Source organism: Phoxinus phoxinus (genome assembly GCF_949152265.1).
Source record: "Phoxinus phoxinus genome assembly, chromosome: 11".
In the NCBI taxonomy this organism is placed as follows: Eukaryota; Metazoa; Chordata; class Actinopteri; order Cypriniformes; family Leuciscidae; genus Phoxinus; species Phoxinus phoxinus.
The window spans coordinates 32,152,096-32,176,873 of NC_136886.1; the positions used below are offsets into that span (position 1 = coordinate 32,152,096).

A 24,778-nucleotide genomic window follows, 5' to 3' on the forward strand; every position below is an offset into this window, starting at 1 on the left:
GTCGAATTACACGGCATTGGTTCTAGCTGTCCCGTGGTACACAAGTACCCCGCTCCCCTATGTAGTGCTCGGTTTGGATACAAGGAAGACTGCGGAGCATCGTTTAACCAGTGGAATGCTTCAATAAGTGTCATCAGAAGGACGAACCGTATTGCTTACTGTCTCACAAAGCCCTTCGAACTTTTCCCACTTTGTATTTGTAGTGTTTTATCCCCAAAAAAAGAACTGCAGATGCAACAAATCGAACTGTAGTACTGCATATACATCCACAACATTGAAATCAAATCTTGCATTCTTCATTGAAATAACTACATCGTAATTCAAGTAATGAACATTCAACAGTTATGCACACACACAAAAATCCACCTTAGCACTCCACACACATCAGTTTTGTTACAAAATGAAGCAGTGTGTGATGTGTTGGTCTATTGGAACAGAATACGTCACACGTATTGTGAATTATACTGATCGTCCACCTGTCGAGGTCTGTGCCAAAGCAAGACTGTGCAAATAAATAATGCCTGTGTCCACTGATAAAACAATCCAAGAGTTACCCAAGATCACCTGCTGTATGAAAGGCCACTGAAACTAAATGCATATCCGGACACAGACAGATATTGTTGTAATGATGCTGATGATGACTGTGTGGTAATGGTGATTAACATAAAATAGGCGTGGTGGGAAAAGACAGAGGGCGGGGTCAGGAGGGTCAACATTAGGGTTTTCACAGAATCCAGACACATATAGTCAGATGGTGCCTGCACCAGTCCAACTACACGTTTACGCCGACACATACGAGGGAACATGCATACGTTTGGCTCTACAACACAGATTTGCATACAGGTGCTAAAAAGTCCTTCTTATTGATTCAGAGAGAGGAGAGCCATCCTCTGAACTGAAACAATGGATTCGGGTGATTGACAGGGCAGGGGGCCAATCAGGCAGGAAGGCTGTGATTTAGGGGCCGGGGTCAGGGCTGCTCTTGGGTGTGATACTCTGTTTCTCCAGACGAGATCTGAGTGAGACGCTTACTGGAGCCCCAGAGTTTCCTCGTAATCTGGCCAGAACGCATCTGAGGAACGGAGAGGAAAGGAGAGGAGAGGAGAGGAAAGGAGAGTGCAGTGAAGGATAAAAGGAAAGAGGAGGTGAACAGTGGGGAAAAAAGATGATTGATGAGTGCATGTGAGATCATCTGTGCTGGATTCACTTTGAGGTCAGTGCAAAATCAAAAGGTACATTTCAAGTGAGGCAACTCAAAAAAAGATGAGATAAGGAAATGATAATTGTGTGTACTGATTATGTATGTATACAAACCCAAAGGCCCGAAATATACTCTATGCAAGTACGCAAACACAGACGGGAATGCTTTGCGAATGCATTTCAAGCGAATTGTCCAGTTCCACATACTTGAAAATGGCAAACTGAATCAGTGTTTTCCATTTTTTTGCCTAAGGCCAAGACTTGTTCCACTATGAAAAACGTGAACATACTGTAGAAGACAGTTTGTATTAATGTCCGTTATAGCACCCTTTGTGGAAATGCTGAGAACGGCAAATGTACATGCTACGAGTTTCATTTTAGAAATCACTGATGTGTAAAATCAAGTTTACAAGTGTCTGTGATTATGTACTGATGTAGAGAATGTTTCAGGCTGTATTCTCCAATCAAAACATATCAATTCATCCAATGCAGAAACCCAAATGCTGCTATTCAAGCTACTGATATTTAAGAGGAAATACTTGAGAACGCTTTGCATTGTTTGAAATATAAAAAAAATTGCTTCAGTGTTTGGCATGAATACCTGTGCAGTCAAGCACATCGGAAAATGTCCGTAAAGAAAAAAAAAATTCATCAAAACCCTCCTCTAATAATTTTTACAGTTTTAAAATTATTCTAGAATTAGCATGACACTACGAGTTATTTATTATTACTACTACCATTGGCATTGTTAGTAGTATCATCTCTGGTTAGGCTACAACTCCAACTGCTAATAGAAAACTAAGTAAACAACATTTACACAATTACCACTGATTATTCAACAAATGCTCAAGTTAAAAATCCTTGGCAATAGTTTCAATGCACGTTTACATTTTTATGTTGTGTGTGTGTATTGTTTGTTATGTTTATGTGATTGATAGTTTGAGTATGAAATTGTTGAAAAATGTGATCAGATGTTTTCAGCTAAAGCTGACAGTACTATTGTTGGGCATGTCTTAAAAAAACCGTAAATTATGTTAAAAATGCAGATTGGAGTTATGGTTTTGGGTTCAGATTAATCTGTAGTCCCTATTTAGATAGCTAGGTAAACATGTGCTTAATGTATCTGAACTTGACACCTGTTAAGTGTGTGAGTGTGTGTATTTGTGTCAGATGACGTCATGGCTGAACGTGTTCTGGTCTCTGAGATGCAGCAAGTGTGCGGGCGATCGCACACGCAGTGTGTTCATGAGAGGCGAACCCTCCATCCTCTGGGTGATGTAGTTCCTGAAGGAGTTTTTTACCTCCGCGGGTTTCCCGACGCCCACCACGATCAGCTTGCCATCATTGAGTCCCACAAGCATGTGAGATTGTTCCTTGGTCACAGACACGCTCCTGATTGGCACCCGCATCGCCATCGGCGACACACACAGAGTCAGGCTGCCGTGATAACCAGGAGAAAGGGTGTGTTATGATCATGTTTCAATAACAGGCATGCTTACGATCTGATAGCAATCATAAAACATAAACACAATTACTTGATTATATTAGTGACAGCCCTGATGACACTCAAGAGCCATTACTTTCTGGCTTCAGGGAATTTAAAGGATTAGTTCACTTCAGAATTATTTACTCACCACCACATCATCCAAGATGTTTATAAGATCTTTCTTTCTTCAGTTGAAAAGAAATTAAGGTTTTTGAGGAAAACATTCCAGAATTTTTCTCCATATAGTGGACTTCAATGGGGTCCAATGGTTTGAAGGTCCAAATTGCAGTTTCAGTGCAGCTTCAAAGGCTCTACACGATCCCAGCCGAGGAATAAGAGTCTTATCTACCCAAACCATTGCTCATTTTATAAAATAAAGAAACATTTATATACTTTTTAACCACAAATGTCTGTCTTGCACTAGCTCTGCAATGCAACGCACATATAAATCACGTTGAAAAAATCCTGGAATGTTTTCTTTAAAAACCTTAATTTCTTTCCGACTGAAGAAAGAAAGACATGAACATCTTGGACGACGTTGGGGTGAGTAAATTATCAAGAAGTTTTAATTCTGAAGTGAACTAATCCTTTAACTGCTGAAACTGCTTGCTTTAGAAAGCTGATGCTTGTTTAAGTTCACCTGTACAGATCTCTGACAGACAGGAAACCCTGCTCGCTGCCGATGACAACATGTTCTCCTGAAACACACATGTCTGTCACCTGCTCCTTCAGAGGAGCGCTGCACAGATGCTTCCCGTTCACAGAGTACAGGTGCAGGGCGTTCTTATCCTGCAAACACCACACACACACACACACACACACACAGAGGATCGCTTTACATGAGCACAAAAATATGTGCGGGCGGGGAGAAGAGGAACTGAGCCGTGTTTGATACCTTCAGTGTGGCTTTGCCCTCTATGCAGGTGTGCACCACTAGATGTCCCTCCCAGGACACAGCCAGGTGCATGATGGACATGGGCAGAGAGCTCTCACACGGCGGCCGCAGCGAGCGCATGTACTGACCTCTCCGAACAGAGTGAATCATCACTGTTCCATCCTGTGACACACAAATGCCTTCATTTTTATGGTTCTACCTTTTTCCTCCTTGAAATCCCTTTTTTTTTTTAAATCTGATAATTTCTCTGACCCTTAGGATGGTTTTACGACAGTACTTTAAGGAATTCTATATGTAAATTAGCTCTATTAGTATTGGTTAATATAATGCCACTGTTGATTTCGAGTTTCTGAATAGGTGTGAGAAGTAAACAGTTGCTGCGTCCCAATTCACGTATCCATCCTAAATAGTATTTGAAATTAGAATTAGTGTGTCTCAAATCATAGTATGTTGTAATGAGTACTGATACCCGGATGGTCTATTTCTGGTTAGAATCCAAAGTGCAGATCATTGCACACTCTAACAGCTAATATTACCCACAACCCATTGAGCATTGGACGAAGATTCAATTAGAACTACAATTTTATCCACATTATATTTAATCTGCAACCGCAATTGGGAACTTTTATAAAGATGCGCTTGGTCATTAACTTTTAAACGCATCATTATGCAAACACAAGGAGAGTCTCCGCATGAAAGACACACGACTGGCAGATCAACGTGCTACTGCGTTTCTCTCCGGTACGGTAGGAAATTAAATTAAATTGAATATGGAGGATTTTAACGGTGATAAGATGACTGACAGGGCAGTTTATACGGTGACAGGATGCATGTAACTAATAGACAGAGCGGTCCGTTAAACACACAATTATGATGAAGTAGTTTGTCCCAAAGCTTACCTACTATTCTGCTACACACTCAAAAGTGTGTCCTTTTCTTCACAAAAACAGTACATACTTTTAGGGCATAGTATAAGTAGGCGAATTGGGACGCAGCAAGTGTTTTTGAGTGACTGTGTGAGAGACGAGACTCACCCTTGATCCAGAGACTGCCATGTCCAACTCTGTACTGATGGACACACTCACAACCTCATCTGTGTGTCCGTATAATACCTGCACTGGCTTAGAGGACAGACCCACCGGAGCACCTCCCTACACACACACACACACACACACACCAAGTTAAACAGAGTCCCAGCACAGCAGTAGAAATACAAACCCCTTTATATGAGGAGAGAAGACAAATGCCCCGCACCTGCTGTAACACCTGCCACACCATGCATGTGGTGTCTCTGGAGCCAGAGATCAGGTGAATCCCAAAGTGATCTGTGGCCAGGCACGTTATGATGTCTGCCGAGACAGAAACATAGACACAAACATGCACAAGTTAGCAGAACTCTTTCCTGCAACTCAAGGTTAAAGTGAGAACATACAATCTGGATGCGTTTATTCATGAGATAAAAACAGACCGGCGGAAAGAAAGAGGGGAAGAGGAGGAAGGTCGAGAGAAGCAGAGAGTTTCCGTTACCCATGTGGCGGATATGTTGCCCGACTGTTTTGCCCTTGACAAGTGACGTCACTCTCAAGCTGTTGTCCCAGTGGCCTCCACTGAAGAGCAACTTCCCGTCATGAGACACAACAAACAGGTGAGCGGTGACTTCAACCCCGGGAGAGAACGGCCCTGATAGAAACCTCTGAGTCCTACAGAGAGAGAACGATTTTAAAGGAAGTGCAGGGCAGCTACGAACAGGATGTGAGACATTAACCGTCAGAGAGACTCACTTTGGACTGGCTACGGTGGGGTCTTTGATGAAGGTGAAATAGTTGGATATGTTCTTGTCGTAGGGCAGCCAGCCATGAGTTCCCATCAAGCAGTTGTGGCTCAGCGTTACCTTGATGACCCAAATACACATTATTTATGATTAGTGTAAGGGCATTAAAGACAATGTGGAATGGTATTTTCAATGCATTTATTTATAATTTCGGGATTATGTATTATGACCATTATTGTAAAATAAACTCTTAGGGTGATCAGGACTCTAACAGTACATAGAAAATGATATAAAATAATGATATTTATATGAATATAAAATTACTTTGACTCAAATATTTGTATTATACATTTTAATTTAATTTAATTTTAATATTTAAATTTTTATTACAATGTGCATTGATAAACTGTCCACAATGAGAGAGGATCATACATTTTTTTATGTTGGAGTTATCAGGACCCACACAGTACCTCACTTAATACATGGCTGCTTACCAAATAAATAAACTCAAATGATTATATTTACTTTTATTTATTTAAATTATATTGAAATGATATATAAATGAATAAATATATACATATGTAAATGCATTACTACATGCACTGATTAAATGAGCACAATGAAATAAATAAATAAAATAATAGGGTCAATTCAGATGTTATGTGTCTTTAAACCGGTCTGTTAGACGAGGCTAATAAAGCCCAGACTTACCAGAGTATCTGGACTCCCCTGCGAGATAAATGAATGTGATTGGTTCTTAGGGACGACAGCTTTAACCAGAGGCACATTATCACTGATGCCCTAAAACACAGAGAAGAAACTCCATCAGTCCACAGCTGTCACTCAACAGAACAACGCATCAATGAAGGACTGCTAATTCAGTCACCTCAATGAAGAATGATTTGAGTTCAGTGAGGTGCTCGAAAATGTTGAGAGGACAGGAGTCCAGCCGAGTTCTCCTCTTCTCCAGCTCCTCCAGAGAGAGACGCACGGGATGGGGCTCCTGAACACACATTAACACAGAGCATCTGTCACGTTTATGTCATCTGTACACTCAAGCTATGCATTTAATGGTAGCACTTTATTTTACAGTCCTGCTCCCCATGTACATAAAGTACTTCTTATAGTAATTATAATAACTAGGTACTGACCCTGGCCTGAACCTACTCCTATTCCTAACCTTAACCCATGTACTAACATTGTATTGCCCAGCACTTTCTTGGGTAAGTACACTGTAAGTACATGTACTGTAAAATAAAGTGTAACCCATTTAACACTGAAAAATGAAAATTCTGCCATCATTTACTCACAAATCAAGTTTAAAACCAAGTGAGGGTAAGTAAATGACAAACTAATTCTTTAAAGATGCTGCAAGTGTTCAGTGATCTCCATCTGAGCTTGTAATAACACTGCCTGCATGTCTGAAGAAGCATCAGTGTCGTACCTTCAGTAACTGGCACGGTGTCTGTCCAAAGTTACTGATCATGCCTTCTAGAGCTTTCCTCTCCTTCTCATCTGTGATGGCGTCCAGATCAACAGCCCCTAAAACAGCCAGAGACAGTCTCGTTTTGCTCAATTTAAATGTTGCACTATATTAATTATATTTATACTATAAACATCATTTGTAGTCAGTTTTATTTCCCCCTAAAGGACTGGTTATTATTTGGATACTTACCAAATTAATGAATTCATTAATAAGTGTGCATAAAATATGGATATATGTTGAAATTAATTCGTTATGTGAGAAGAGACAAAAAGACATGAAACTAGCACAGCTATATATGAAATTAGATGTCTGACTCAAGACCACAGTTTAACAGTGTTATTTTTGTAATATTTATATAGTATCATAGTAGTTATTAATTTTAAGAATTGGTTTAAAGGACAATATTCATTCACCAACATCCTTCTAGCACAGTAATTGTGGTATTTGTACATGAATTATAAATGGTGCCTTTTTATAATTTCTAGATCAATGCAACTATGGTTTCTATTAAAAAAAAATTGCTTTAGAAATGGTAGTTTAAACATTTAATAAACTGTAGCTGTAATAAAATTAAGTCTGTCATATTCAGACGATTACTAGTTAATGAGCATGTTTACACGCACACCTATACGCTGATAACTACCAAAGCTCAGTTTATTGAAACAACTCGATTTACCGGTTTACAAATCAATGACCTGGCGATGCAAGTTAACCGTGTGGTTACAAGACTGTGTTAAAAACAACAACAACAACAACAGGTTATTCTCCGGTGGTGACGTCAAAATGCAAGCATCCATGTATTTCACTCAGAGTACTCTATTTTTATATTGTGAGTTGTGATGTTAAATAAAGCTATACAACCCCCAGAGTATCTCATATTTGAAGTTTCTACAACTGTACCACTTGACCTTTGGCTGCACGAGATGAGAACCCATTTTTATATTTCTTGGGTCAAGAAAAAGTCAGAGTTTGTGATACATTTCTTCTCCTACCCTACCGCATAATTGGTTTAAGAACATGCGTTTAACCCTCTGGGCTTCTTCGTAAATGGGTTACACTTAGCTTCCTCCCGGTCAAAAACGGACGAAGCCTTAAAATGTAACTTTACTTTTTCCCAGGATAACCAATCAAATATTTTTTTGTTCTATAATATTTTCTGATTATTATTTAGAATTTTTAGAATTTTTTATGATACTTTGCATTAATTATATAATTTTTATGAGCTATTTTTTCCATTAGAATTAATATATATATATTATTATTTTATTTTTTATTTTTTTTATAAATACAACATTTCCTATTAAAATAGAGTGCAGGCCTTTAAAATAAAAAAATTTAAGTGAGTAAAGCGCCATCCAGTGGCGTTATGAAACATTAATGTGTGTAATGTCATGCAACCGCCTGTAGGCTAATAGGCCTATATAGCTCCCTATAGAGATGCTTTTTGATTCCCATTGTTATTTGTTAGGCATTATTTCTCCATTTTATTCTTTTTTTTTGTTTAGATATATATTTAGACATTCTAAAAGACTACTTTTTGATATTTTTGTTAGATAAGTATCAGGTTTTGCATTATGATTACAATCAAACAATAACATTTGGTTAGAAAGGGAACACAATGCAAGAATTTTTGTTACTCAGTATTTGACAATTACAAAATCTAACAAAATAAGGGATGGATAGTGATAATTCAAAACACTTTATACAGACATTTTGCAATTAAATTAATTATTGGTATTTTATTCAGTTTAACCCCTTAAGCCCTGAAGGCATTTTTAGAGTTGTTTTGTCTAAATGACACACACAAAAGTAAATACTCATAACTCCAAAACTATAACAAGGAGAGTCAAAAGGTAGGTATCGTTTGATAGAACACTTTTCAAATATTTTGAAAATATTTTATATATAATATATAATATAATATATAATATAATTACATTACATTTGGACATTCTCCTGCCGAGAAACTGCTGATAAAAGACAAAAAATATATATAATTTTTATTATGATTTTGCATATCTTTCTTGTTTGACATGCAATAACTCGGGAAGGAAATCCGGTAGGGGGAAGATAATTTTTTGGCGAAGTTCCCCTAAGTGTGAGCTGTATCTGGATCAAATTTTGTGGTGATCGCATTAAGTACTCAAAAGTTACTGTATTTGGAACAAAGGTAGCCTTTTTGTTTAGTCCTCCCCCATTTGGAATGCAATAAAAAAATGTTTTCTGAGTGACATACACAGAATTAAAGACTCATAACTTCAAAACTATAGCAAGGAGAATCAAAAGGTAGGTATCGTTTGAAAGAACACTTTTCATGTTTTTTGAAAATATAAATGACATTACATTTGGATATTCACCTGCCGAGAAACTGCTGATAAAAGACAAAAAATATATATAATTGTTATTATTAATTTGCATATCTTTCATATTTGTCATGGAATAACTCAGGAAGGAAAAAAGGTAAGAGGAAAATAATTTTTGGTGAAGTCCCTCTATATGTAAGCTGCATCTGGATAAAATTTTGTGGTGATTGGATAAAGGAATCAAAAGTTACAGCATTTGGAACCAAGATAGTCTTTTTGTTCAGCCCTTGACGCCCCCTCATGGGCATTTTTAAAATTGTTTCTCCATTAGGAATATCTTGTCATAAAAGCAATGGATTGTTAATTTTGGGGTAATTTTAATTGTAATAATATGCTGTAAAAAAATTAAGTGCTATTTTCAACGATCTGTGAATGTTTCGTGAACGGTATGATGTTTTTGACACATTGCAGTAGGCCTACATAGTATAAAAAAGTATTTTATAGATTATGGGGGAAAAAAATCTATTTATCAGCAAATAACTTCGCAAAACTTAGGATTTTCTCAAATTGGCTACATTCACTGTAAAGTTCAGACTCTAAGCTTTCAAATGAGACCTATTTTGTGTTAATCAAGGCAATATGTTTGAAAAATATGGTAATTAATATTTTCGCAGCTTAGTGGCGCCCGCGGGGCGGTACAGTCCAGTTTAGCGTGTCTAGTCAGCTCTCTTTCAGAGTTGATCGAAGTGGTTAGATGCTTTAAAAAGCTGAGATTCTAAGCTTTAAGAATGTAACACACTCAATGTTACTCAAGAATTGGTAGCAAAGGATGTTATCGACATTACAACTTCATACCTTCATAAGTGCAGTAATAGAAGACATTAAGGGCCTCCACTGCATCTGGGCCCCTCTGTTTATAGCCAAAGATCAGATCAATCCATTCATGCAGATGGGCCGACACATACTCTGATTCCTGAGCAGAGACACACAACATCCACATCAAGAAAGTGGTCACATGCTATGCTTCCAAACCATTTTGTCTCGAAGGATAGACCTGAGGCCATCCGCCATTATGAGAGGAATCTGCCAAGAGGTGACTGGGAAAGACTCTTTTGTCGTTCTAATTTTGTAACCTTTCACAAAGCCATTACTTTAATAGGACAGAAGCAGCAGAGGAATTGAGAAGAAGAGAGAAAAAGATAACAAGAGAGGAGCGTATTCAATTACACATCCCTCCCAGGAGGCTCTCTATTGAGGTTAGTGGAGAAGAGCTGTGATGAGGTCATCAGAAACGGGCTCACCAGGGCTTTGCGGTGCTTGTAGATGAAATCCTCGGGAGATTTGGCCCATTTAGGCAGGATGACATCATTTACCCTCTCTTTAGAGATCTGCAAGCGACCCAGGTCAAATCCTACAATGAAAGAGAGAAAGAGACGATATGATAAAAAGGAGTTTGTAATGAAGGGAAACATGACACTTAGTAGGTTGAAATTGAGTTTTTAAAAGTGAAGTATCATTTTATTTTCTAAATGAACCCGCATTAAATTTTCTTAAACAACTTGAAACACTCGTTTAAACTATTTATTTCTTCTTGAGTGTATTTCAGAAATTAGCATGCGCATGTGCACGTTTCGACATGTAGATGTGCTTTGGAAAGGCTGCACAAATTTTGTTACAACTTTTGTGTTGGGTCATATTGACTTCTGTTTTTACATGAATCTTCAGTGTTTTTCACAGCACACTGACCATTTTTGGCAACACTAGCTCAACCTAGTTTTTGCAATTCTTAAAGTTTCTCTGAGAAATGTTTACTCTGCTGCCCCTGCTCACCGTTCTGGTTCTCCAAGAACTCCGGGAAGTAAAAGAATTCTGGGATGAGCTCTTTGACATCGTTGGGATTGTCCATGAGGGTCTGCCAGGTAGCAGGAATGGAGTGAAACTGACGGTCAGCACAGTCAAACCTGCCAAAGACAATTTCATTTATTAATTTAATAGAAAATAGGATTTTGCGAAGATATGATTTGAAGGCAGAGAGAGAGAGAGAGAGAGAGAGAGAGAGGAGAGAGGAGAGAGGAGAGAGGAGAGAGGAGAGAGAAGAGAGAGAGAGAGAGAGAGAGAGAGAGAGAGAGAGAGAGAGAGAGAGAGAGAGAGAGAGAGAGAGAGAGATAGAGATAGAGATAGAGATAGAGATAGAGATAGAGAGAGAGAGAGAGAGAGAGAGAGAGAGAGAGAGAGAGAGAGAGAGAGAGAGAGAGAGAGAGAGCATGAAAAACTAAAACAATCCTGATTTTAGTACAAGAAAACTTGATTGACAGTTTACTGCAAGTGGACTTCAGGGAAGATCTTAGAATATAAGGCCTTTGGAAAGAAAAGGTCACTGAAGTGAAATTAATTTAAAGCATACAGAAAAAGGTTGTGATTTGGTTGACAAAAGACAGAAGAGAACAGAAAGAAAACCGCTGACAAAGGAAGCAGGAAAAGCAGAGAGCCTGACCTGCCGCTCTGCAGCTGGATGTGCAGGGATGTGAAGGGTTCGACTCTGATGAGGTAATGCATGACTCCCGCAGCGTTCGAGTAGTGCGTGCCGTAGTGGAAGCGGTCGATGGTGCCCGTGGGGTCTTCAAAGCTCTCATATCTGCAGATCATTTACAAGCACATTTATCAATTGCATTTATTGCTGCCGAACCGGTCTAAACTTCACTGAAACTTCCTTCTAAAGCTCCCTACAACTGAAATGGAACCTAATACACATTACATAAACAAAAACTTTTATGTTAGATGCGATTAATCGATTTGAAAGCACTTAAATAATATATTTTTTGATTAAAAATAATAATGAAAAATAAAGTTAATGAAAAAAACATTAAGAAATCATTAAGAAAATGATTACAACTATAGATAAATACTATAATAGAACTATGATATAATATAAAATAACACTGGTCCACAACAGCATTATACAGTGAAACCTGCAGTTAACACTGAGATTTCTATCTTAGTAAATATGATCTGTTCGGACTGAGAGAACAAGACAGAGACAGAAACACACTTCTCTCTGACGGCTTTGGCATTCCTCTCGTTCAGCACAGCCACAGGTTTGGAGAGATCTCTGAACACACGCGGATCTGACAGATCCAGCTCTTCTGACGTATAATCCGACAGGATCCAGGGGAACTAAAAACATGTGAGATCATTTAGGTAATCACCATACAGTGAACGTGATTTCACCAAGTACAACATCGTTGTTGATCCTGGAACAACATTCCAATCAACCAATCAGATTTGGGGGACAAGTTTGCAGTTTATGTCAAATTTAGACTTACAACCAGAGTTAGGTGATTCTACATCAGTGTTATACACATATCATATCCAGTTATGTGTAGGGTTAGGTTTAGGAGCAGGGTTAGGACTACATTTTCGGACAGGAATGTTGTTCTAGGATCAACAAAACATGTTTATTGACCAATGTATCATCTGACATACCGGTATATACTATCATCAATTTTGTTTTATGTAAGAATGTATGAGTGACCAAACAAATGTTCTGTTTTGTTTAGATGTGATTGTGGCTGTTTTTGTTTTGTTGTTGTTGTTTTATTTATTTTCAAAAGGAAAAAGAATAAAAAATTTGTAAAACATGTTGATCCAGGAACCATGTCTTACTTGGCATACTTGGCACGTGACCATACTGCAGTTGAAACAGAATCGCGAGCGTGTGTGTAAATGTCACTCACCACAGGATACTGAGCCAGATCATTATACGTCCTTCCTGCTATAGTGTTCAACTGCATCAGGTAGTCAAAGTTTGAGATCTCCCTGTTCACCCATTTCTGATGACAGAGAGAAGTGACAGTCAGCACTTAATCAGCTCTAAACGTTCAGTCCACATGTACAACATCAAATCCCTAAACTGAGAGTGCCTCATACGTCTGCAGTGACCTGTGTGAGTCCAGAGGCTTTGAGCAGCTCCTGCGGTGAGTGAGTGGCCTGAAGAGAGAGAGAGCGCAGCAGCAGCATCCGACTGTACACTTTATTACGCACCTGTCAATCAAACACAGAATCACATGAGATCCACCAATAGCAGACCACAACCATCCAATCAATTTCCAATGGGCAAAATCAAGTCCCTTGGATATACAACACAAGAGAAAATAAAAGATTATCGCGACTTCCGTTTCATGATGACTTGAAATACTTCTGACCTCCTTCTTGAAGTTCAGGAAGTAGTTGGTCTGGTCGATGAGAAAGATCTCTAACGCTGAGCGTCGGAGGTTGTATCTGCGCAGGTGGATCTCTCTGATCTGAGACAGAGGCCATTTAAAGTCTTGACCTACACCTGAAAACGGAGAACATCAATACCAGCTCTTTCCTCACATACCATGACCTTTGACCTTCACACTGCACTTTCCCCATTCCTCCTCACCTTCCTCTTTCTCTGCGCTGCTGTCGTAAAAGTAGATGTGTTGTGTGGTGAGCTCAAGACGACCCGGATAGACGTCGACCACAGTGACCAGCTCACAGTCCTCTGAGATCACCAACTTCTCCTTTTGACCCGCCTCTTCTGAATCAGCCCTTAGAGAATGACAAAAAATGTATCGTTTTATTCCACAAAGACATAATGAAAGAACAGTAAAGACATTTCAAATAATTTTTGGTCTTTTAGAACTTTTAATTTATCAAAGAATCCTAAAAAAAAAATCATGGTTTCAACAAAAAATATGAAGCAGTTCAACGGTTTTCAACATGAATAATAATAATTGTTTCTTAAACAGCAAATCAGCATTAGAAAGATTTCTGAAGGGTTAATGATGCCGAAAATGCAGCTTTGATCACAGGAATAAATTACATTTTACATTATATTCAAATAGAAAAGAGTGATTTTAGATTGGAATAATATTTCTAGGCCTAGTTTCACAGACAGGGCTTAGATTAAGCCAGCCTTAGACCTTAGTTTAATTAGGACATTTAAGAAGCTTTTATAAACGTGCCTAAAACAAAAACATTACTGGTGTGCATCTTGAGACAAAACAATGGGACTGACATATTTTAAGATATCTTAGGTTTAAAGGGAAAGTTCACTCAAAAATTCTGTCATCATTTCGTCATTCTGAAGTTGTTCCAAACCTGTATGAGTTTTTTTCTTCCGCTGAACACAAAAGAAGATATTTTGAATGTTGGAAACCAATCAGTTGTGGGTCAATGGGGTCCATCCACTGTTTGGTTACCCATATTCTTCAAAATATCTTCTATAACGTTCAGCAGAGGAAAGAAATTCATAAAGGTTTGGAACAACTTGAGGGTGAGTAAATTATGACAGAATTTTCTTTTTTGGGTGAACTATCCCTTTAAGCCTTGTCTGCAAAACGGGATGTTAATGTCTTTTTTTGTTTTGTTTTTTATGCAGCCTTGAGGAGCTTCCAAAAAATCTTTGAACAGCAGTGAACATACAAATCAGTAAACTGATTAATGCAAGAAATCTACCTTGACATGTTAATGTCAAAATGTAAACAGACTAAGCCGTTTACACAGCAACAAATGCATTTATATGCAAAGAGACAAATTAATTGTACCAATTATTTTAAGCTAAAGTCAACACATTTACACATTAAAGAACAATTTTCAAGGTGTTTCCATGAGATTGCACATCTATTTTTTACGTTTATTTTCGTTTTACGTATTATTGTGTAAAAGCGATTGGCTTTTGCTCCTGTCCATCTAAACCGAGACTCACTGATTGGCCGATGCAGGATCCTCCTCCAGGAGTTCCAGGATGTCATCCTCCAGATCACTGACCTTCACCTGCTTCACCGCCTCTAACAACAGTGACTCAGCGTTTACCTGCTGGTGCTGCACACCTGAGGTCACACACACAAAACCAGTTATTTCACAAGATTTATAAGAATATAAGGCACTTTATATTTCACACATACACATATTTCACACTTTATATATGTGTATGTCTTACCCAGGTTGTCTCTCAAGGCACTGGATTCCCTGTGGGGGTCAAAGTTGTAATTTCGCACCAGTTTGAGTCGCATACGGGAGTAGTTCTCAGCGCTAGAGAGCTTCCAGTGTGTGTCCTTCTGCTGCCTGCCAAACACAAACAGCTGCTTTACAGATCACTTTTTATTTTATTTAATTTTTTTATAGCCAATAGCTTTTAGTCTGTTACACCCTGGGAAAACCACATTTGAATAGTCTTTAGGCATATACACATCCACTTGCACAAACAGAATCCACTCCTGATCTCTGCGACATCTACACACACTCACTTGTCCACCCAGGGTCCTCTTTCACAGAAGAGTCCTCTGCGCGCTGCCCTCCACTGCCTGAGGGTGGCGCTGTTCTGCGTGTGGATTTGTTTCAGCATGCTGTTGTACCTCAGGTTCTCCTGACGCCCTCGACGACTGAACGGTTCCACAAACTGCTCCTGAAAAGTTTTGAGGATAATTAAAATGTTTGTGAATGTCTGCCATTCAATTCTGCATTAAATTTGAAGGGAAATAATATTCGCTGCCTCCATTCTGCTCACCAAGGCTGCATTTATTTGATCAAAAATACAGTAAAAACAGTTATAGTGTGAAATATTATTGCTATTTAAAATAACTGTTTTCTATTTGAATAAATCTTAAAATATAATTTATTCCTGTGATGTAAAGCTGAATTTTCAGCATCATTACTCCAGTCTTCAGTGTCACATGATCCTTCAGTAATCATTCTAATATACTGATTTACTGCTAAAGAAACATTTCTGATTATTCTCAATGTTAAAAACAGCTGTGCAACTTCATATTCTTGTGGAAATTGATACATTCTATTTCTTTGCTAAAATGGAAGTTCAAAAGAACAGCATTTCTTTGAAATAGAGATTCAGTGAGAATGTAAATGTATGAAAACACTAGTTTTGTATGTATGTGTGTGTAAATGTTTTGGTACCTGAAAGCGTATCTTGCTCTCTCCTCTCTCTCTGTCCCTGCGGTGCAGATTGAGCATGAACGCCTCATAACAGTCCTTCCAAAAAAGGGCCATGTTCTCATGACCCTGACTGAACGTCTCGATCTCGTACTGCTTCATGTAGGGGATAATCTGACGAGACAGATAAACAAAAATTAGCTTTACAAACTACAGGGGGCGACGGAGAGCATGCTACTTGAAACAGGAAATAACTATGAGAGCTTGACCAGCATGGAATTACACTTCAATTAATACAGCTCTTACATATTTATCCAAATAGACCCTCCACTCCGGCGAGCTGCAGTACAGCTGGAAATCCTCAAAGAAGGACGGACTTCCGTTGGTGTCGGGGAGGGAAGGGAGGTGCAGCTCCATGTACAGGAGTTTGTAGACTTTAGACAGGAGGGTACGGAGAAGAGGCACTAAAAACGAGTAGGTCTCCTCGCTCACGGAGCGCCTGAGGATTCCCTCCACGCGGCCCAGAAGATAACAGGCCTCGTCCTGAGAGTCCACTGTCTTGGTTTGTAAGATGCCATTCAGTTTGGCCGTAGCCATGGCGCACACCTGCCGGAAATGAAGAACAAACAGCGTGAATAATGTAAGATTTTTATTATCAGATTTTGGTATTGGAGCATGTTTAGGAGTACTAATACCAATAATTACTACTGTTCTAAAATGTGGGGTCGGTAAGATAAAAGTTTGGAGTATTTACAGTATAGCAGACTATTTACATAAAATGCATATAAATACCAGGTGTCACTCTATATCTCCCAATAATATGTCTTAGTAAGATGAAGTTTGCATGCTTAGTTTTATGATCAAAGCTCTGTAGTTTTTATTGTGGGAGAAAAACATATAATATAATGCAATACAACGATGATTAAGAGATGTAAAAAATAAATGTTCCTGACCTCAAAAGCCTGATGTATCATATTTTAATACTCACATTTAACATGATTTTCCTAATAAAATACTTATGGATAATCAAGTAAACCTAAATTTCTTCCATCCAGAATATGTTCATCTTGAAATATTACTATCAATATACCAGTAGTTATTCTTATGTTGACTTTATAAAAAAAAGCATGTACCATGACCTGAAGATTAAAGTTTTTAAAATTCACCTGGAATACCTTTTACTTGCTAAAAAACTATGAACTGCCAATCAGAAGGCATGTAGAAGATTTGTTTTCGTTGGTCCACTTTAGACATTCTACTAACTATAAGTGACTTTGCAACAACATGTCAACTAACTCTACTCACCCTAACCTTACCATAACAGTCTACTTATACTTTAATGAGAGTTAGTTGACATGTAGTTGCAAAGTTACTTACAGGTGAAACTCAAAAAATTAGAATATTGTGCAAAAGTTCATTTCAGTAATTCAACTTAAAAGGGAAACTAATATATTATATAGACTCATTACATGCAAAGTGAGATATTTCAAGCCTTTATTTGTTATAATTTTGATGATTATGGCTTACAGCTTATGAAAACCCCAAATTCAAAATTAGAATATTGTGAAAAGGTTTTAATAATCTGTAAGCCATAATCATCAAAATTATAACAAATAAAGGCTTGAAATATCTTAATTTCCATGTAATGAGTCTATATAGTATATTAGTTTCACCTTTTAAGTTGAATTACTGAAATAAATGAACTTTTGCACGATACTCAAATTTTGTGAGTTTCACGTTTTCAAGTGTAACTGAAGAGTGTGTACAACAGGTTCTTTTCAGCAAAGTTTTGATCACAGGTAATAGGCTTATGAGGTCTCTCACCTGCGGATCTTCCTGAGCCATGAACCCGAGCAGCAGCCGTAGTCCCACCTGAGACAGCTGGAGCCACTGCGTCCCTGAGGCGTACCACACCATCAGCCCGTCCATCAGAGTCACCGTCTCATCCAGAACCTTCTCAGTCCACAGGGCGGGATTCACCAGACCCTCAGCCTGCAGGAAGTCCTGGACCACGTGAAGCAAACGCACTGCATTCTCTGTGTGCTGCGGTAGCGTGACCGTCGTCGCCTCGCGGTTATCCGTTACGGCCCACTCCAACATCCTCTCCATCAGACTGCACAGAAAGAGGTTAGCCAATGCATTAAAAGCCCAGTCAGACAAAGGGCGATAACTATAAAGATAAAGATATAGTTCTAGAAATCATTCTGAATATAAAAGAATAGCAGAGAGAGTCCACACTACAACTATAGCGATAACAGCACAGAGAAATAATATAATTGGAGACTCTTTCGGAACAATTATTTTCCAGCTGATGAATGATAAAAACATTGACAGCCAATCAGAATCAATCCTGCTTTAAAGGAACACGCCAACTTTTTGGGAGTTGGGACTTTAGCTTATTCACCGTATCCCCCAGACTTAGATAAGTCCATACAGACCCTTTTCATCTCCGTGCGTAAACACATAAACACAGTAGATAAATAAAGTAGTTAAATTAAGTTTTTTTCACTTGAAGCTGTTATCTAGACTAGAGTAAAGTCTTTCCTATCACCGAAAGAGCTTGAAAGAGTTATACATGCTTTCGTTCTATCCCGCCTGGATTACTGTAATTCTTTATATGCAGGAATATCCCAGTTTTCCATTACAAGGCTTCAAATGGTCCAAAACGCTGCTGCCAGATTCCTAACTGGGGTTCGCAAACATGAACATATTACTCCTATTTGATTGTCTCTTAACTGGTTGCCGGTGTGTTATAGAGTCGATTTAAACTGTTGTTGTTTGTTTTTAAATCCTTAAATGGCCTTGCACCCTCTTACTTATCTGAACTTTTAACTGTGAATGTGCCCGGTAGGTGTCTACGTTCCACTAGCAGTTATAATCTGTCCCAGCCACATTCACGATTAAAGTCGAGAGGGGATCGTGCCTTTGCAGTTGTCGGTCCTAGGCTGTGGAATAGCCTCCCCGTATCCCTGAGATCGCTGTCCTCTTTATATTTATATGAGTTTAAATGTAAATTAAAGCTGTATCTTTTTGACCGGGCATTTCTCTAAAATTCTCTAAATTTCAATTATGGTTTTATTACATTGTCTCAATGGTAATGGTGTTTTGCTCTTCCTCTCATGTTTCCTGGACTTTTGTTTTGTAAAGCACAGTGGTCAACTTCTGTTGTGTTTATTCATGCTATAAAAATAAAATAAATTAAATTAAATTAATGAAACCATGTCTGACGCACCCGCCGCTAGCCTAGCTTAGCACAAAGACTAGAGGTAAATGGCTCCAGCTAGCATACTGCTCCCAATAAGTGACAAAATAACGCCAACATTTTTCTATTTACATGTTGTGACTTGTATAGTCACAGCGTGTACAAATAACAAGGTCACATGAGACAGTCTTCTACTAACCGTAAACATACTGAGAACTGTATACTCGGAAGGCGAAGGTTTTGATTATTCATTGATTATTAAATAAAGTATTTCTGTTTTTGTTGATAATAAATCAATTATTTAAAGATAACTTTAAATAAAAACTTTAATTTTGGTTTCAGTAAAAAAAAAAAAAAATGTGTGCATCATTTGTATTTAGCTGCAGTTCCAAGGAAACTATCTTGAGCTGTATAGTCACCTGAGTTTGATTTGGTCGACGGGCATCAGCAGCTCATTGGCAGTGCCCAGTTTGGTGAGGGCAGAGAACACCTGACCCCTCTCCAGCCAGGCAGTGTCATCTGACCCCTCCACACCTCTCCACATCACACACAACACGATCTCCAACAGCAGACGAGACAACTCCTCCTCCGTACGCTGGGCGGAAAATCAATCAATCAGGCGCATTTCAAATGAAAAAAACATTGGCTCTGGCTAATAAAGGTACTTTTTCATTTCATTTAATTAGACATTTTTGGTGTGTTAACCTATTTAATACAATTATATTTAAATAAAGTATCTTATGCTCAACAAAGCATTTGTTTGATCAAAACCAGTAAAAATAAAATGTAAAAAATTATCAATGATAAACACAGTTGTGCTGCTTAATATTTTTGTGGAAACCATGATATGGAAACACTATGATGATTCTTTGATGAATGGAAAGTTTGAAAAAAAAAACTGCATTTATTTTATAATCTTTTGTAACATTATAAATGTCTTTACTGTCACTTCTGATCAACTTAATGAGTCCTTGCTCAATAAAAATATTAATTATGAACGGTAGTGTAAATTATGTTAGTGTAAATGTAATGCATTATAGGTAAGAAAAAGTTTGTATAAGATAGCACTATGATAAAAGACAAAAATGTTTAATAAAAATGTAAATGTATTAATATTAACCACTGGAATACACAACCATTCCGCCAAGTAAATTAGTGAATTACCCTGTAAATACTTGGTAAAATCTGCACATTCTTGCATCAATGTACCATGTCTTTCAATGAGACTCATCTATAATTTCTGTTTTAGAATCGCTTGATTCCTTCATTATAATAGTTACTTCTTGTTGAGAACTTACAGAGGATGAAAAATCACAACACTATTTGTACGAGGAAGGATAAATGCTCCACTTACGCACTCCGAAACACACATCAGATCTCTAGACTCACCTCGCTGTTAAAAGACTCTCCCAGGGACATATTGTCACTGAACAGGAAGTTGTCATCATTCAGAGAGGAAGCTCCGAGGAAAGGTTTATAATTCTCTAGGGGAGACGGTGTGCTTGGCATGCTACCAGGAGTCTGACTGCCACTGTCCCCGTGATCGAACAGATGCACATGGGAAAGGTCCAAACTCAAGACCCCTGCTTTCCCGCCCCAGGCTTTGGGTGTGGGTGCGTCCCCTGGCGTCTCGGAGAGAGACATTAGGTCTCCGTTGTCCAGGCTGTCTATGGACCTGCTGTCTGAGACGCTGTCTCGCTCTTCGTTCACGCTGCCTCCGACAGTCCTGCGCTCCAGAGAAGGCTCCACACGGACTCCTCCGCTGCTGCGACTCAGCTCCAGACTCCCCAGGCTGGCCGCGTCACCGCGACCCGAACCTCCGTCGCTCCCGGGGCTCCGGACGAGCAAGCGCATTAGAGTGCCCTGCCAACACGTCTGCTTGGAGATCTGCAGCGCTGCATCCTGATGAGACTGCAACAGCGCATACAGCTGCGGGAGAAAGAAAGAAAAAGTGTACAAGTTGAAATCATTAATAAATAAATATTTTTCTCCTTTTTTTATTTAATTCAGTGCACATTTGAGTTGCAGTTTAGTTTTCGTTCTTTTGAAAATTCATGTTTGTTTGTTTTTATTAAAGGGAAGTTCACCAAAAAAAATTTATGTCCCATGAAAAAAAAAAAAAAAAAAACTTTTGGTTGTTTCTTCACACAAAGCAATCATTCATCAGCTTTAAAAGCCTAAATACATAGCTCAAGTATCATATGTGACCCTGGACCACAAAACCAGTCACTTGGGTCCATTTTTTGAAAATTTAGATTTATACATCATATGAAAGCTAAATAAATAAGCTTTCCATTGATGTATGGTTTGTTAGGATAGGACAATATTTGGCAGAGATATAACTATTGAGATGAAAATCTGAAATCTAAGGGTGCAAAAAAATCTAAATATTGAGAAAATTGCCTTTAAAGTTGTACATTTATGTTCACGATTGTGCTGCTTTCACTCACAAAAATAAATGTTTTATATTTACGGTAGGAAATTTATAAAATATCTTCATGGAACCTGATCTTTACTTAATATCCTACTGATCTTTGGCATAAAAGAAAAATCAATAATTTTGACTCATACAATGTATTGTTGGCTATTCCCACAAACATACCTGTGCGACTGGTTTTGTGATCCAGGGACACATATGGATTATTTTTGGTACTTCTATAGTGTATTTTGTCCTTTTAGATGGAAAAGAAACCTTTTTTCTTTTTTTTAATTACATACTTTTTATGCATTTTTTCCCCCCAATAACATTAATAACATGATATGTACATGTGAGAAGAAAGTGCTCTAACCCTCTTGCATACGGTCAGACGAACACTGGGCCCCGATTTGTGGGTCAGCTGAATCACAGCCATCAGATCTTTATAGTTCACCACAGTATCTGGAGGACAAAGAGTTTAAGGTCATAAGGAAAAACAACATTTCACATCACAAATTCACTGTGGCCTTATCAATTCATTGCATTCTCTATATAAAGTACATGTGCATAAATAAGTGCTGGACAATATAGATAAATACATCAAATATAAAAATGTATAAATATAATTTATATATACTCATAATTATAATTGAATCAAAGTTTTAAATGTGTGTGTATGTATAAATATACATATACACACACACATATATATTTATATATACATATATGCATTCATAAATGGGTGTGTGTAACACAAATATATATAATATATACATGCATATATTATAAAAACAAAAACTTTGATGTTAGATGTGATTAATCGATTTGACAGCATTATTAAATGTATAACAATGATTACTATTTTATTATATTATATATTTTATATATTACACTGTATTTGCTTTGAAAATATGGCAATTATGCCATAAATACATGTAGTTGCAAAGTTCCTTATAGTCAGTAGAATGTCTAAAGTGGACCATTGAAAGAAAGTGTTACCTAATTTATTTTGCCACCAAAACTCTTATAAATGTATCATGAATATTTGAACCGGCCAAGCCAGGCCAGGACTCAGAGTGTGTGCTGAGTCAGGTGGTGTGTGGATTAGAGGTAATCAGACTGACCAGTAGACAGCACTTGGTGAAGGAGGCACTTGATGAGGGTGGAAGTGAGGTGGAGTTCAGAGAACAGCAGACTGAGGCCAGAGTATCCCACATCCCGCAAACGCAACCTCTGTTTACTCTTCTCATACACACGGTCACACTTCAGCATCCGCTCAAACAACTGCAAACACACACAGAGTTTGGACTAAAGCAGCCGTTCAAATGTCAATATACATACTAATAATACCTCTATTTGACAAAGACAGTATCTTACATTTTAATTTAATACTAATTTACTTCATTCTCAAATATTAAATAATGCATCATGCATTAAATAAAGCATATGTATAGTTGCTGAGCATTCAAACATGAATACATATCAAAATATATTTGAATCCAAGTTCTGACTTTTATTAGAATGAACATTAAAGTCACCATGAATAAAAATGTTTATTATAAATTATTTATCGGTGTTTGGCATAATTTTTTTTTATATTCATGTTCTCTCATAATCTTTAATCATTATAACTTCCCCTCCCTCTTGCAGGGACATCTCTTCTCTTCTCTGATGACGTGGTTACTTGCATGAGGGCGGGGCAACCTGTCACTCACACGAGATCGACCAATAGCAAACCACAACCATCCAATCAATTTCCAATGGACAAAATCAAGTCCCGCCCTACATTTGTTCTTGTTGGAGAAGCCGTTTCACTCAGATATACGTCACAATAGGGAAGAAAAGACTAATCGCAAGTCTGAATAATCTGGTCTCTAGACATGCTCAGCTCTCTATAAGTCTATGGGATGTGTGTGCCTGTTTTGAATGGTTAGAAATCTAACAGCATGATTTTAGGTTTCATTTGCAGAAAAACAAGTGATGCGCATACGTTATCGTTATTTCTCGATCTCTAACCCCAAGCATGAGAAGCAAACACCTCTGATAATAATGTGTGTCACAGATGAAAGATGGCAGCGACACGCAACGATTCTATTTTAGAAACGGTTTATATTTTTCTGCGACGTCGCGCTGGAACAACAAACACAAAGTACGGCAATGATAATCTCAGGTACTGTTTATGTGCTTTATTTAATGTTAAAAGTGTGTAATGTGACTTTGAATATCAATTAGTGTTCCCAGCTTTGTAGCTGTAAAAGCAACAATGGATAATTCACCTCGGATCTTGAAATTAAACAAATGGAAACAACAACGTTCAAAGTGTGAACAAACAAGTGTATTATTTGACAAAGATTGTTTTACTCAGTAGCCTATGTATTTTTTATAATGTTTAAATGGTGTAATATTTGTGAATTTGATTATGTAGCCTACTTCTCCATTTTCTTGCGATTGCCGTCAAGATTACTCTCTGGTGCCGTGCACTCGCCGCGAGACTCCGCCCACACGCTGTTCTGATTGGCTGTGGGTTTTGATTGATTTTTACGCATCTCGCAGTCGCGTCTAGTGGACAGACAAATTATTTGTCTCTGGAATCTTATCGCGTCTGGTTAGGACACGGTGTTAAGCGCACCTTGAAGACGTGCTCTCGGAGGCGGTCGGAGTGTTTGTTGTTGAGCAGCAGGGCGTAGCAGGAGTCGGCAGATCCCGGTTCAAACAGCAGCAGAAAGAGCTGGTCCCGCGCAGCGCTGGTCTGAAGAAGAGTCAGCAACAGCTCCAGGATCACACACAGCTACAACACAACACAGTCGCTCAGACACAACACAAGCACTGCATTCATTTCATTTTCATGTTTAGTTCATGCTTATTGCTAGTAAGTGATAAGAGCAGGAGAAACCGGAAGAGGCATCGATTAAATGAATTGGCGGGTCAGTAAATCCAGTTTGTGGTTGAGTACATTGAGGTTTAGGAATAATTAAAATAGAGAAAGACAGACGTTTGCTCTACTGATTAGAAAGGGCAGATCAATAACAATAAAAGAGAGTGCTTCTTTCCTGGACACATGCACAAAACACTCACACAAACAGTCAAACATCACGTATAAATAAAAG

General features: G+C 38.2%; 1 protein-coding gene across 4 annotated transcripts in view; it reads right to left on the minus strand.

Moving 5' to 3' along the window:
- Nucleotides 1-212: 212 nt before the first annotated feature.
- nbeal1 (neurobeachin-like 1) overlaps nucleotides 213-24,778 on the minus strand; it is a 57,498-nt gene continuing 32,932 nt past the window's right edge. For 2 of the 4 annotated variants that reach the window (XM_079628568.1, XM_079628566.1), the window contains 31 exons: nucleotides 24,301-24,459; nucleotides 22,796-22,955; nucleotides 22,045-22,133; nucleotides 20,645-21,184; nucleotides 19,675-19,850; nucleotides 17,878-18,166; nucleotides 16,360-16,659; nucleotides 16,078-16,227; nucleotides 15,414-15,571; nucleotides 15,107-15,231; nucleotides 14,873-14,996; nucleotides 13,565-13,713; nucleotides 13,344-13,477; nucleotides 13,081-13,182; nucleotides 12,876-12,971; nucleotides 12,191-12,315; nucleotides 11,636-11,776; nucleotides 10,972-11,102; nucleotides 10,443-10,552; nucleotides 9,997-10,114; nucleotides 6,797-6,894; nucleotides 6,239-6,355; nucleotides 6,064-6,153; nucleotides 5,363-5,472; nucleotides 5,109-5,281; nucleotides 4,836-4,930; nucleotides 4,616-4,732; nucleotides 3,582-3,743; nucleotides 3,327-3,475; nucleotides 2,502-2,637; nucleotides 213-1,072 (listed from right to left, as the gene is read on the minus strand). In XM_079628568.1, the coding sequence (XP_079484694.1) occupies nucleotides 971-1,072; nucleotides 2,502-2,637; nucleotides 3,327-3,475; nucleotides 3,582-3,743; nucleotides 4,616-4,732; nucleotides 4,836-4,930; nucleotides 5,109-5,281; nucleotides 5,363-5,472; nucleotides 6,064-6,153; nucleotides 6,239-6,355; nucleotides 6,797-6,894; nucleotides 9,997-10,114; nucleotides 10,443-10,552; nucleotides 10,972-11,102; nucleotides 11,636-11,776; nucleotides 12,191-12,315; nucleotides 12,876-12,971; nucleotides 13,081-13,182; nucleotides 13,344-13,477; nucleotides 13,565-13,713; nucleotides 14,873-14,996; nucleotides 15,107-15,231; nucleotides 15,414-15,571; nucleotides 16,078-16,227; nucleotides 16,360-16,659; nucleotides 17,878-18,166; nucleotides 19,675-19,850; nucleotides 20,645-21,184; nucleotides 22,045-22,133; nucleotides 22,796-22,955; nucleotides 24,301-24,459 (4,725 nt within the window). In that variant the 3' untranslated portion in view covers nucleotides 213-970. Of the gene's footprint in view, nucleotides 1,073-2,501; nucleotides 2,638-3,326; nucleotides 3,476-3,581; nucleotides 3,744-4,615; nucleotides 4,733-4,835; nucleotides 4,931-5,108; nucleotides 5,282-5,362; nucleotides 5,473-6,063; nucleotides 6,154-6,238; nucleotides 6,356-6,796; nucleotides 6,895-9,996; nucleotides 10,115-10,442; nucleotides 10,553-10,971; nucleotides 11,103-11,635; nucleotides 11,777-12,190; nucleotides 12,316-12,875; nucleotides 12,972-13,068; nucleotides 13,183-13,343; nucleotides 13,478-13,564; nucleotides 13,714-14,872; nucleotides 14,997-15,106; nucleotides 15,232-15,413; nucleotides 15,572-16,077; nucleotides 16,228-16,359; nucleotides 16,660-17,877; nucleotides 18,167-19,674; nucleotides 19,851-20,644; nucleotides 21,185-22,044; nucleotides 22,134-22,795; nucleotides 22,956-24,300; nucleotides 24,460-24,778 lie in introns of all 4 variants that reach the window. The other 2 variants (XM_079628567.1, XM_079628565.1) reach the window with 1 other exon arrangement.